General features: G+C 64.0%; 2 protein-coding genes across 2 annotated transcripts; both read right to left on the bottom strand.

The window, feature by feature from the left end:
• Positions 1 to 117: 117 nt before the first annotated feature.
• CHRND (cholinergic receptor nicotinic delta subunit) lies at positions 118 to 7,376 on the bottom strand. Its single transcript, XM_012791614.2, has 12 exons — positions 7,288 to 7,376; positions 6,872 to 7,017; positions 6,447 to 6,491; positions 5,839 to 5,948; positions 5,539 to 5,694; positions 5,239 to 5,348; positions 3,797 to 3,997; positions 2,535 to 2,646; positions 2,343 to 2,457; positions 1,376 to 1,580; positions 1,172 to 1,290; positions 118 to 459 (listed from the first exon to the last, which is right to left on the bottom strand). The coding sequence occupies exons 1-12, from the start codon at positions 7,337 to 7,339 to the stop codon at positions 277 to 279; spliced, it is 1,554 nt and encodes a 517-aa protein (XP_012647068.1). The 5' UTR covers positions 7,340 to 7,376; the 3' UTR covers positions 118 to 276.
• Positions 7,377 to 7,811: 435 nt separating this feature from the next.
• Positions 7,812 to 13,010, bottom strand: PRSS56 (serine protease 56). The gene is made up of 13 exons (XM_076005384.1): positions 12,892 to 13,010; positions 12,157 to 12,264; positions 11,710 to 11,763; positions 11,408 to 11,597; positions 10,940 to 11,039; positions 10,692 to 10,851; positions 10,352 to 10,494; positions 9,954 to 10,116; positions 9,590 to 9,766; positions 9,339 to 9,503; positions 9,166 to 9,228; positions 8,687 to 8,793; positions 7,812 to 8,270 (listed from the first exon to the last, which is right to left on the bottom strand). Exons 1-13 carry the CDS (start codon positions 12,989 to 12,991, stop codon positions 7,980 to 7,982), a joined length of 1,821 nt encoding a protein of 606 aa, XP_075861499.1. The 5' UTR covers positions 12,992 to 13,010; the 3' UTR covers positions 7,812 to 7,979.
• Positions 13,011 to 13,616: the final 606 nt, after the last annotated feature.

The raw sequence follows: 13,616 nt of genomic DNA, 5'->3' as shown, positions 1-13,616 counted from the left end.
GCACAGAGCTCTCCCCCAGCCCGGCCTGAGCAGCGACCCCCTGGCCCGGGGCTAACCTCCGCCTCCCTCAGATCGTCCCGCCAGTCCCTCCTGCTGCATCACTCTCAGACAATCTCGGTGGCTCCTGTCTTTATTTGCCAAGGAACTGCCATCGGGGACTGGGGCTTCTCCCTGCCTTCCTCGGCACTGCCCCAGCCTGAGGGGCACAGCGCAGGGCCAGGAGCCGGCCCTCCTCCGGTGCCACTCCTCCCAGACCCCTTCATCCCGCAGGCCGGCCTAGAGGAAGCGCTTGTCCTGCACGTGGTAGGAGTAGGGGTCCCCGGGGAAAGGCTGGGGCGGGGGCTGGTTGTAGACGCCCTGCAGGAAGATCCAAGCTGTGCCCACCACCATGATGGGCGTCACCACAAACAGGCAGAGGCGGTCCACTGTGCGGGCCACGCGGTTCCAGCTGTCCTTCTCCTGGGGGCAGGGCAGAGATAGGCCCTCGGATCACACAGCCCCCCCCCCACGCTGCGGCCTGCTACACAGGCAGAGGCTCACGTGGGGGTGGGGTGGGGCTGCCTGGGGCTCACAGCGGAAGAGTGCTAGCCGGTCCCCAGCAAGGGACAGGCGCCTCTGGCCATGCAGGGCTGGCCCCTCTGTTGAGGAGGCAGGTGGGGCCCCAGCCTCCCTCCCACTACATTACTACAGCGCCGCAGGGGGCTGGGGAGGAGCTGGGGCCCCGGGGGTGTATCTCGGGGCTGCTGCTGGCTCACATGTGAACTGGAAGAAAGACGCCCCTTTGTCAAGAGAGAATTTTGAAAATTTGTACAATATTGAATAATCATATATGGTTACTTTCTACTGTCTGGCTCTGTCTGGAGTATCAGGCTCTATTACAGCTGGGCAGGGACAGAAAATGATTGGCAGCTGAGAGAAACTGGAAACTCTAAGGAAGGAGCGGCCTGGACAGGGAGGAGCTGTGTGCCTTTGTGTGTCCCTGGCCCAGGGAGCTGCTATGGGGCTCTAGGCAGGAGTTCTGCCTCCCTGGGGGGCCTGGAATCTACACCCACCGTGAACTCCCTCCTCTAAGTTGGTACATGTTTGGGGGGACCGTGCCCTCTTAGGAAAGCATACACTGACTCAGTGCACTACTTGAACGCCTGTACATGGCAGCCCTGTGGCCACTCACCTCATTGTAATTGTTCTGGTCCCTCATGTGGTTAACGATGAAGTTTGCCCCATCCACAGCTGGCTTCAGCTCGCTGAAGAGCTCCTGCTGGGCCTGCTCAGAGCTTGCTGGGGGGCGGCCTGTGGAGTAGAGGCCGGAGGGGCGTGAGGCCTGCCCCGCCCACCTCCCACCGATGGGCCAAACCCCGAGACCACGGGGACCCACGCGCAGTGGTGAGACGCCGGGCCAGCCCGTGCCGCTCTGACTGCTTCTCGAACATGAGGTCGCTGCGGGACTTGAGCGAGAAGTACTCCTCGGCCTTGGAGATGTAGCCCAGGGAGCTGCTCCTCCGGACCAGGGCCCCGCTGCCGGGGCCGTCCTCTGCTGGCCGGGACATGTGCAGGAGCGTGGGCAGCGTCTCCAGGAAGAGCTGTGGCAGGGTCAGGAGGACGCAAGGGAGGCCCATCTTACAGACACGGACTGAACCTCGCACAACTCAACGTCTGCAGCTCCATTCCTGGCTGCCACGCGGCGCTTGCCTGTCATTTATCCCCCAGTCCCCTACCGAGGGACATGCAGGTTTCTTCCAGATCCCCTCACTCCTCACGGCACAGCACAGAGCCCTTCCCTTGGAAATGAATGCTAAAAACGAGAAAGGCAAATGCCCCAAACCCTGGGATCTCTCCTCTCAAATGCCGAAAGCCAGAAAGAGTTGCTAACTACTTCCAGCCATCCCAGAATGGCCAGCGGCCCTGCCGAGGTTGAGGGGCAAGGACAGCCCCTCCTGGGCACCCTGCCCGGCCCTCGCCTGTTCCTTGTACCTGGGGCACAGCAGACACACGAGGGCATGAGCAAAGCTCAAGCATATGTACGGCTAGATGGGATTTTACAGATGCATTCAGCTGGGTGATCACCACCCCGGTAAGACAGCGAACACTGTCCCAGAAAGGTTCCCTCGCGCCTCGGGCTCGGTTCCGACCCACGCCTAGAGGTAGTCACCAGCCTGACCTCTGTCACCAGCGACTGACTTTGCCTGTTCTTGGACTCCACAGAAGGAAAACGTGCACGTGTGCCGCGGCGTCGAGCCGGGAGCCCGCCCTCTGGGTGCTTCTGCCCTGTGAGCGCCCTGTGCCTTCGCCCTCTGTGCGCGGCCTTGCACGCTGCCCGGCTTTTGGCTGTCGAGGGTGCTCACCTTCCTGACCCCCTCGGACAGCACGTGGGTGCTGGGTGTGCGGAAGTGGACGTTGAGCACGATGACACAGATCACCACGACCATGGTGACCAGCACCATGCCGAAGAGCAGGAACCTGTGGACACACACTCAGCCTGGGGCCTCCGGGGCCAGGCCAGGCGCAGGGCGGGACCGGGCATGGGTGCCACTCACTTGCCGATAAGGGGGATGGCCATGGACGTGGCGGGCAGCCGCTTGGAGATGAGCAGCAGGAAGACAGACTGGGCCAGCAGCACCGAGATGGCCATTGACGTCTTCTCGCCGCCTGGGGAAGCCAGACTTAGCTGTGACCTCGGGGACCCAGGCCCAGAGCGTCACCGCTGGCACCACGGGTCACAATGCCATGATGCCCTGATGAAAGTCATGGGCCATGGAGCTACAGTGCCTGGGCGCAAATCTCGGCTCTGCTACTTACTAGCTGGGTGACCTTTGGCAAGTAGCCTAACCTCTCTGTGCCTCAGTTTTCTCAACTGTTAAATGTGGTGAGACAGTGTGCACTAAACCCATGCCACTCTGCCTGGCACTGGTTAAGTGCTCAGTGCACGCTAGCTGTCACCGTTAGCCCACCTCTGAAGCAAGGATCTGCATGTGTCACTCCCTGCTCAGAAAGCTCCAGGGCTCCTCAAGTCACCAGGATAGTCCCCAAGTCCCAGCCCTTCCTCAAAGCTCCTGTCCAGCACTGTCCTGCTCTTCCACCCCTGCTCCTGCATGCGATGGAGATAAGGCGAGGGGACCCCCCTGCCTGGCCCCCAGCCTCATCCGCGACGCTCCTCCTAACTCCCCCGCCCGGTAGGTACAGCCCCTCCCCCCAGTCCAGCTCATGTCTGTTCACGCTGCACCTCTTCTGGGCGCCCCAACTCCACTGCACCTGGAAGGCCCTCCACCCTCCTAGTCCTGTGGTTTCCACCCAGTCTGCTGGGGGCAGGGCCTGGGTGGCCTTTGTCCCTGGGCCTCGCTGTGCCCAGCTCACAGTAAATATTCTGAATTTGTAAACCTGTTGCCTCCTGGAGCCAAGCGGGTACCGGCTGGCTTTCTGCACCCACACCCTGGCTTTCTAGAGACCCGTTGTCCACTGGCTGGCTGGGCAGTGGATGGCCTCCTGTGTGCCAGGCCCACGGTCACACAGTGGTGACCAGGACAGGTCCAGTCTCGCCCTGACAGAGGGACAGTTTAGGGGTTCTTCCTGGGCCCCTTGGGAAGCCTGTCATGAGAGGCAGAAGTACACCCCGGACGGACCTGCCCTGTCCATTTGGGGATGTCAGATGGGGTCGTAGAGCTCTCCCCGGGGCTGGCCACCTGGCCCTCACGCCTGGCCCCTGGGCAGGGAGCTCCAGGAGCTTCTCGGTGCCATGTGCCCCATGTCACCCAGGTGGCCCCCAGGAGGAGGTGGGGCAGGGCGGGGCGCTGAGGCTCACAGTCGGCCGGCAGGTAGAAGACCAGGTTGATCATGAAGGAGATGAGCACGCAGGGCACCAGGATGTTGATGATGTAGAAGAGTGGCTTGCGGCGGATGATGAGGTAGAAGGTGACGTCCTGGCGGCTGGGGCTGTCCAGAGGGGCGCTGGGGTCCACGTTGACCCTGGCCGGCCGGTGCACTATCTCCCACTCCCCGTTCTCTGAGGGCGGCACACAACACGTGGGGGTCAGGCCGGGCCGGGGGTGCCGGGGGCCTCGGGCAGGACGAGGCGCTGGGCAGAGCGAGCGGACCAGAGGCGCAGCCAGCCCCGACTGCGGGCCCAGGGAGGCTTCGTGTCCTGTTGGGGGTGTCTGTCCCTGGGGGATGGAAGTCTCAATCTGTGAGGGGGAAATTTTCCTCTGTGATTTTTTTTTTCTTCTTAGACGAAAACAGAAGCTGGGGCCATACGAGGTTCAAATAAGGAGTATGTTTTGGCTGAAAAGATATCACAGAGGCTGGGCGCGGTGGCTCACGCCTATAACATTAGCACTTTTGGAAGCCAAGGTGGGAGGATTGCTTGAGCCCAGGAGTTTAAGACCAGCCTGGACAACATAGCCAGACCCGTCTCTACAAAAAATAGAAAAATTAGCTGGGTGCAGTGGTGCATGTCTGTAGTCCCGGATACTCAGGAGACTAAGGTGGGAGGATCACTTGAGCCCTAGAGTTTGAGGCTGCAGTGAACTATGATGACCCCACTGTACTCCAGCCTGGGTGACAGTGAAACTCTGTCTCAAAAAACAAATAAACAAAAAATATATATATTTGTATCATGAGCATGAGCCCAAAATAAGTATGTGTAGATTAAAGAGATGAGGCAAAAAAAAAAAAAAAAAAAAAAAAGGGTTCTCAGCCACTGAGCTCATCTTCCTCTGTGAAAAGAAAAGCCAGGTCCACGTTAGTTGAGTGCTCGTCCCAGCCCGGGGCTGGGGGTGGCGAGCCAGTGAGAGTGAAGCTACGCTCTGCCCCCAGGAGGGGCCAGCCCGAGACCAGCGGGACGTGTGTCCCTTCACGGGGTGAGCAGTGAGCCCCACGGAAGATCCGACCTGGCGCAGACGGGAGGCGGGGCGTTGGGAGTGGCGACCTACGCCCCATCAGGAAGACGGCCCACACCCAACCACACCCCCGGGCTCTGCAGGCACAGGAGAGACCAACCACCGCCTCCTCTGTGAGCCACCTGCGTCCCCAGGGACCCCTGCCCAGGCCCGGAAGAGTCTCGTGGCACCTGTGTCCCTCCCTGCCTTTGGCACGTCTTTGCGTGTGGGTGAGTGTGGCGTGTGCTCCTCTGCCTGTCCGTGTCTGGCCATGGGTGCGGGCACCCGGGCACCCCTGGGTGGGGAGGTGTTGGCGTGTGTCCGTGGCCTGTGTCTGGGGCCTGCCCTCCCCCGCGGCGGCTCCGAGCACCTGTGAAGCCCTCAGGGTCAATGATGATCCACTCCACGGGGTAGCTGCGATCCTCTTCCACGTCCTGCTTCAGGCTCAGGGTGATCTCCTTGGCCGTGTACTTGAGGGAACTGGGGAGGGCAGTGGGCAGAGGGGGACCCTCAGCCACTGGCTGGGGCCACAGAGAGGGGAGGGCGGCTGTGGGGGAGGGGAGCCCTAATCAGGACGGGGCAGGGGCTTCTGCCTGCTGGGGCTTCATTCACCTCCTTCTGCCCCTGGCAGGGTGCTGTAGGGAGAGGGGGGCTGGAGAAGTGGGCGCACCTGAACTTGAGGGAGCAGTTCTGCCAGTCGAAGGGGAAGTAGGTGACGGAGATAGGGCAGGAGGAGCGGAAGATGGCAGGCGGCAGCCAGTACACGGAGCCCGAGTCATAGACCAGCACGTTGCAGGAGTAGGAAATCTGGAAGGAGCCGTCATTGCTGGGAGGGAGGGACAAGGACCACAGTGAGCACCGGCCAGCTCGGAACTGGCAGGGTGGGCAGGGAAAGGCCGGGGGCAGGAGCTGGGGGCTCCAGGAAGGGGGTGGAGTGAGGGAGGGCAGGCCGGGGAGGCTGCAGCTCAACTTGTTCTCCAGCACAATCTCTGGGAGCCACAGCATGTCGGGGGGCAGGCGCAGGACACTGATATTCCCAAATTCTTCGGCATCCCACTTCAGCCGGCTGTCTGTCCAGCCCTGGAAGCCCAAAAGGCACGTCAGCAGTGCACTCTGCTGCTGCCCGGCGTCCCTCACTGCCCCCCACCCCGCTTCCCTGGGGGAAGACTGAACGGGGTCTGGTTGCTGTGATGAAAGAGGTTTTGGGGGAGGCAGGTACAGAATGGGGGCTCAGGTCCGTCATGGACAGCAGTGTAGGATGCTCACTGTGCAACTAAGGGAGCATTATTTCCACTGTGGGCACAGAAAATTTGTGTCTATATTATGAACTTCTGACAGGTGGCAGAAGAATATTTTCTAGTAAAAAATCAGGATACGGTGACAATTTTCCCCCAGATGAATCCTAAGCCACTTGAAGGCACCGTCAGGGCTGGGGAGGGCACCAGGTGGGGGGAAAGGAGTTGGGGCTGGGGTTTCTCTGTAGGGAGGAACCAGCTGCTCCTAAAGGACAGCATCCAAGGCAGGCTGGGGGTCCCTGAGCATGGGGGAGCCCGGGCCCGCGCGGGGCATTCTCCTTACGTGCTCTATCCACACGTTGGTGGTGAGGGTCTCCTCGACTTCTTTCTGTAATCAGACAGGCGGGCCGTCGTTCAGGGCCTGCGCCGCTCTTCCACCTGCGCATGTTCGCGGGCGCCCACTCCCGGCTGGCACCCAGGGCAACCAGGGCAACGGGGCCTCCGGCCTGCTGCCCTGAGCACCCGGTCAGGAGTGGGTGGGCAGGCCAGGCGGCAGAGAGGACCGATGGCCTCCGAAGCTGTCGTGAGTGTGGTGTGGCACGGGTGTGGCGGGGGGGGGGGGGCACACCCAGAGCCGGAGCAGAAGGGGAGGGCTGGAGGGCAGCTCGAGCCTGTTTCCAGGCAGGGGAGCGACCTTAGGCCGGTGGTCTTGGTCCTAGGGAAGCCGTCCCTGGCCCGTCCCCAGCCCAGCGCGGGAAGGGCCCTCACCAGGGAGATGAGGTTAGACAGGGTGAGGGCCAGGGAGACGTCCACGCGCTCCTCTTTGTGCGCCACGGGCCGCAGCTCCTTGTTGTAGCCCCTCTCTTGGAACAGGTGCCGGATCAGCCGCTCCTCCTCGTTCAGGCCCCAGCTTCCTGGGGAGGGTCGGGGAACGAACAGGGCACTGGGCAGGGGACCCAGGAAGGAAGCTGCCCTGAGGTCCTGCGGGACCATGGGGTTGGGCCAAGCAGGGATGTCCGACCACTACCCTGGGCGCGGGACCCCAGAGGTTGGCCCCTCATGGGGGGAAGTGGCAGCGAGGGGGTGGGGAGGTCACGGGGAGGGAACGAGAGGGGACCATGCAGTGGGCGGCCTGGGTGGGGGTCACGAGGGACCCTCAGGGCGGGGACGATGTCTGCCCTTACCACACACGGCCAGGGTGGCCAGCAGCCCCAGTGTCAGCGCAGGCCCCTCCATCTTGTCTCTCAGACTGGGCCGCACACAGGCCCCTCCTGCCCACAGGGCTGCAGAGTGAGGGTGGGGGGAGCTGACAGGTGCGGGCTGGGGGCGGGGCAGTGGGAAAGGCAGCCGGAAACACAGCCCGACACCTCGGGCGGGGAGGGGGGCTGGCCAGCCAGGGCAGGAGCCCAAGATCCCAGGCTGGGCAGTGAGGTTGGGGGTTGGGTGGAGACACCGGACACCGGTAAGCCACGGGTGGGGGTAACAGGCAGGCCAGCTGCTGCCACTTCTTGGGAGGCAGAAGATATGCTCAGATGGGGCTTCCCGTCCCCTCTGCGGCATCTCTGTGACCCCTGCCAACTGCTTCCAGACACTGGGCCCTGCCTGGGCCCCACCCTTGAGATTAAATGTCCACCCACTGGGCCCCATCCCAAGAAAGCTCCAGAGTCATTTCCGTGGATTATAAATAATATTTATTAAAGCAGCTGTGATTCTCTGATCGAAAACCTGGGAAGACACATGGGGCCCAGGACCCCCGTCCCCCCCTACCCGCACATACGCAGCCCATTGTGGCAGTGACAGTTTGTCATGTTCCCTGAACCCCTCTCAGCCCCTGGAAGCAGTAAGTCTTTACCAGGGTGAGGCGTCCAGACATGGCTCATGGCTGCCTGGCTGGGGGGATCTGGGGGCTGAGGGGGTGCTGCCCCTTCCTCCCCAGCCCCAGCCCCTGCCCCGCAGCCATCTGGGGTTCCTCAGGCTCCCCTTCTGCCAGGGCGGCCAAGCGGAAGGCCTGCAGGGCCTGTACCAGCAGCCGGGGGAGGCTGCGAGCCAGGGTGGCCGGCTCCAGGCCCACCAGGCCGCTGAAGACCACATGGCGGCCCCCCAAGCCTGCCCGCACCCAGGCTCTGAAGAGCCCGGTCAGCGTCTTGGAGCCCAGATCTGCCAGGACCTACAGAGGGAAGAGGGGGTCAGGGGCCCAGAAACCCACTCCTCTCTTCCTGGACCTGAGAAACTCTCCCCTAGACCCATTCCCCTCCCCTCCCCCCACACCCCTGCTCATTTCCTGCTCACTCAGACACCCCCAGCCCCTCCACTCACACCTGCCCACATGTCCCCCAGGCTGCCCAGCTCACAGGCAGCAGCCCGCCCTCCCACTCCCTTCCCCTGGGCCCTCTACCCTTCCCAGAGCTGGGCAGAGGCAACCCCAGGCTGCTGGGGGGAAAACTCCTCCTCCTGCTGTGGGGTGGGTGCCCCCCTTCTCCCCCACCCATCAGAGCTGTACGCTCTGCACCGTCTCTGGCCTGGACTCTAGCCAGGTTGGCCTTCCCAGGCCACTGAGAAGAAGTCTGGGACCTGGGGACCTACCTCATGGAAGTTCATGGCCAGGTGCTCTGAGGGAACCTGCAGGATCCAGGCATGAGCCCCCTGCAGGGCGGCCAGCTTCTGTCGCAGGGGCTCCAGCCCAGGGCAGCCTGCGGGCAGGGAGGGGCCAGGGAACAACCTAACTAACCTCTGTAGGGGCTGGGGCTGGGACTCCCACCAGTACCTCAGGACAGCCCCAAACAGGGGACTTATCCTCCTCATGCTACAGATGGGGAAACTGAGGCTGAGAGATGTTAAGCCATAACACCAGGCAGAGTATCTCTGTTTGACACTGATGAGAGCCCAAAGCCACAAGTCCCCCCAAAGAATCATCCGTTCTACTGGGGGAAGGAGGAAAGCGGGTCTCCCTGTTGCCCGGTGTCATGAGTGTTTCCCAGCGCAGCGCCCTGGAGAAGACCCTCCTGGCCTCTGTCCGGCGCTTGCCTTAGTCCCCTCCCCAAAGTCGCAGGGGGCGTCGTTACCGGTGGCTTCCCCGCGCTGCTCTGGCCTCCGCTTCGGGAACCGTGCGCCGGCAGCCCGCGATCCTGGGGAGGCGTAGCGTTAGGGGACCGCCTAGGCCCGGGAAAGTGGCTCCGCTGCGCAGGGTGGGGCCAGGCGGGGCCTGGGCTGGGCTGGGCTGGAGGGCGCTGGGTACCTGAGTGCAGCCGCAGCTCGCGGGCGAGGTGCCGGGGAGACTCCCGGGGCGACGGAGCGGGGCGAGCCAGGGCGGGGACCAGGCGCCGCAGCCCCGGGCGCGGGCCGAGCAGCTCCTGGGCGTTCCGCAGCAGGCCCAGCAGCGTGTGCGCCAGCGAGCGCAGCTCTGCGAGCGGGACAAGGGTCGGCGCGGCGGTCAGGGGTGGGCCAAGCCAGCTGCCCCGAGCCCAGGCCCCAGGGAACCCGACTGACCACATCGCCGCCGGCGCTGCAGGCACTGCTGGTGCGCCAGGCGCGCACAGGCGCCCTCGGAGCCCCGGCACAGGCGCGCGTAGAAGGCGCAGAGCCGGGCGGGGTCTGCCGGTAGCTCCTCGCGCGGGTCCCAGGCCAGAAGTTCCCTGCAGCTGGGCTCGCGGCTGGAGGAGGCTGCTGCGGGCGGGACAGGGGCCAGTTTACCCCTGTTTTGGGCCCCAGACCCTGCCCCAGGCCCCTTCCCCAGAGGGAGACAGGCTTTTCCATAGCAGAAGGGAGCTGGGGGCGGGCCCGGTGGAAACGACTTGTCCTAGCTAGGTGCGCGGACGCTCTGGGGAGGAGAGCATTGGAAGGGTGTGCTCACCGCTCATCTGCTCCTGGAGCCAGTCCTTGAACACTGCCACCCGGGTGTAGACTCCCGGCTTCCCTGGCTCCCCGCAGCCATCCCCCCAGGAGGTGACTCCAAACAGGACCTCCCTGGGGTGGGGGCCGGGCTCAGAACAGGTCAGGGGGCCTCCAGAGTCACCCTGTGGGGCCAAGAAAGAGGAGACTGCATTCACCTGCCCCCTGTTATGCCTGCCTGGCACCTGGCAGGTTAAGGCAGCTGGGAGCTCCTCTGTGGTTACCACTTGTATCCATTTTAGCCATGAGGACATAGCTCAGAGAAGTTGAGTGATAGCCGGGCCATGTAAGGAAAGGAAGCCATCCTGTGCCTGGGGAACGGCTCAGGTGGCACCCCGCTCCATCAATCTGGGTTCATACCTGGCATGAGTCAATGCCCCCCGCCAGGTAACCAGCGCAGAGCATGGTGCTGGGGCGCAGCCCGGGTCCCAGGGCCCTTCTGCAGGTGTCGGCACTGAGCAGGGGAACTCGGGCCTCCCTCACTGCCTCAGCCTCCGGCCCATCTGCAGGGAAGGGGTGGAAGGAGGGGCTCGGGTTTGGAGGGCAGGAGCCCCGCTGTGGGGGTCCCCTTCCCACTGCCCTCCCTGAGTCCTCCCCCTTTGCAAGACCTGGCAGCATTTTGCAAGGCAGCTGGGCCTCCCCAAACTCCATGTCCCCATTCTTCCCACGTGGGCGCGGCTCACCCAGGCCTGCCTAATACCTTCGAAGAGGGCCCCCCAGCCCGCGATGGCGCAGGCGGTGCCGGCGGGGGGCTCCCGGGGCTCTTGGGGCAGGCACACTGGGCGCGCGGGCCCCGCCGGGCTCACCGGCGTCCACAGCTGCACCAGGGCCAGGTCGTTGTGGAAGGTTCGCGGGTCAAACTGAGGAGAGGGTGGCGGCGCAGGGTCAACAAGGCGCGCGCTGGGGGTGCTGTTCCCAGCTCCGAGGCCCTGGGGACTGTCCTCTCACCTTGGGGTGGGGTAGGATGCGGTTCACCGGCACCTCTTCCGCTTGCTCCCCCCGGGGCCCCTCGGCCAACGTCACAGTCCACAGAAGCTCATTCGGGGCGCTGCGGGGCGAGCGGCGGGTGATACGGGGAAGGACAGGGGCGCAGCGACGCCCGCGGGAGACCCCGCCCCTCTGCCCTCGGGCACCACCCAGCGAGCTCGAACGCCGGGCTCTCTCCACCTGCGGTAGGACCGGCGGGCCGGGCGAGGGGGGGGGCGAATGCTCGGCGCGGTGCCACCGTTCCGGGTGGGCACCCTGGCTGTGCGGGTGCGGGCGCCTGGAGGCCGGGGAGCCGGGGAGCCCGGGCCGGCCGCCGCCAGGGGGCAGCAGAGACCGGCTCTCCCGCGTGTCTTCCGCCAGACCGCCCGCAAGGTGCTGCACCTGGCGTTGGGGCCCCGGGCTGGGCAGGGGTCTGGGGGCCCGACGTACCCCGCAAAGCAGTGCGCCGCCGTGAGCACCCAGGACGCCGCCACCAGGACGCCGCCGCACAGGGGCTGCCCGCCGAGCTGCAGCCTCACCAGCCAGGGCCAGGCCCCGGGCGGCGCCGCGCTGCCCCCCACTATGCGGCCGTGAGCCCTTGTCACATTGGCAGTGCTAGGGCGCCTCTCGCCACAGGGCCCTAGAAAGGCGCAAGCGGTGTCACGAGGGACAGTTCTGGCTGTCCTCACCATGGAAACCCACCCTAGACCCACCCTGTCCTCACCCTGCCCCTCTAGCCTTTTCAGCCTCACCTGGCTCAGGTGGGTCCTGGAGGAGGGGGGCTTGAGGCCTGGAGCGCCCAGGTCCTGCTGAGAAACAGACCTTTGAGTATAACTGCCACCCACTTGCCTGTCCTCCACCCTAGGCTGGGCCTGAATGCTCTGTCCCCCACCGCTCCCCTGTCCCCACCCTCTAGCTCACAGATTCTGTTTCTGCAGCTGAGAACGTCTCACGGGTCACATGGCGAGCCCAGGCTGTTTCTGCCTCCCTGCCTTTGCACACGCTGCGCCCCAGCATGGCATGCGCTTTCCACTCGGACAGGCCTCGATAAGCCCAGTCTTCTTGCAGCCCCACCGGTCTCTCCCCCAGGAGGGGAGTCAAGTCCCAAGGGAGGGCATGGGGATGGGGACGGAGAGGAGAATGGGCCCAGGGCAGTGAGTGCAGGTTCCCTGGGCCTAGGGGTGGCATGTGGGCACAACCTCGGCATTCGTGCGCTGTGTGCTGGATCTCCATCACCACTCGGTTAACTGCCCACTGGGCGCTCCGCTGGGCCGCCTGCAGCGCCTGTGTCCCCTGGGCCGACAGAACTGCTGGGACATAGGGCACAAAACCACGCATGGTTGGGGAAGAGCCTCAGTCTGGTCCTGGTGGCCCAGCCCTCAGCCCTGCCATGGGAGACCCTGGGGGAGGCAGGCAGGGCTCCCAGAACTCGGGATGGAGTAGGGAGGAGAGTGAGCCCCAGGGCCCAGAGCAAATGGACCCAGATTCTCAGCCCAAGATATCTCTGTAATTCAACTGAGCTGGACTGGAAGCTTTCAAAAGTGCCTTTCCTTAAATTTTTAAAGAAAAAAACCAGCACCCCAATGGTACAGACATTACAGAACTCAGGCTTATTGACTTAAAGTACCTGTGGTTAAGTTGCCCACCTTGGGGCCCAGACAGCCGCGGGTGTGCTGCACTGGGTCTTTCCCCCTCTGCCAAGTCTGGAACCTTCTCTAAATGCCCTTAGGCAGTGCTTGCCAGCTCGGCTTTCCAGCCTCATCTTCCCCCTTCCTCTCCTACCTATATCTCAGTTCCCGCTCCTTCTGCAGCAGAGTGGCCAAAGGTCCTTAGCGCAGGAGTGGCAAGCCCGCCTTCCTCCGTCTGCCTGCCCAGGCCTCACTTCCCCGCGCCCCTCCTGCCTCCGCCGCCATCTCGGACCAGCCTGGGCTTACCTTGCAGGGTGCTGGGGGGCAGGCGCATGTACAGTGGGTGCCCACAGGCGGACCACAAGTCTGGGAGGGGCAGCAGCAGCAGCAGCACAGCCAGTAGCATGGTGACCAGGAGCTGGAGCGAGACACCACGTCCTCTTGGCTCCTCGGGGTCCACCTTCCAGGCGCTGATCCTTTGGTGCCCGCCTCCTGCTGCCTTTCTGCCCCTGGGCACTGAATTCTTGTCCCTCAAATCATCTGACCCTGTTCTCTTACATCAAAATTACCCGCCTCCCTTGGTCTGCCCCTCACCTGGCGCTTAACTCCTAGGAGCCCACAGGGGACTGGGGCTGCGGGGGCTATATAGAGGACAGCCTGGGGGGAGGTGTGCATGGGAGGGCGGCCAGGATGGGGGGAGGGAATGGAGTAGTGGGCTTGACCCTCACCTTTGAAGTCTCATCATCCCAGCTCTGAGCCCCCCTTCTGTCAAAGGAGCCCTTGTTTCTGCGGCTCCATCAAAGGGGCCAAGACAGGGGAGAAGAGCTGACGGTTGGGCCGAGGGCCAGGCAGAGGGGGGCTGGTGGGCAGGGGCGGGCCCTGGGGCTGGGGCTGGGATGGGGGGATTCCCGTCTGCCTCTACCCCCAGGAGTTTGCAGCTATGCTGGGGGCAGACACTCCTGGAGGGAGGAGCATGGGGTGTCTGGGGTTTCTCAGCTGTCCCACCCCCTGAGGAAGCCCTTGAGCTCCCC

The sequence above is a fragment of the Microcebus murinus genome, chromosome 8 (genome assembly GCF_040939455.1).
Source record: "Microcebus murinus isolate Inina chromosome 8, M.murinus_Inina_mat1.0, whole genome shotgun sequence".
NCBI lineage: Eukaryota > Metazoa > Chordata > Mammalia > Primates > Cheirogaleidae > Microcebus > Microcebus murinus.
This window is presented reverse-complemented; position numbering and strand designations above follow the sequence as displayed.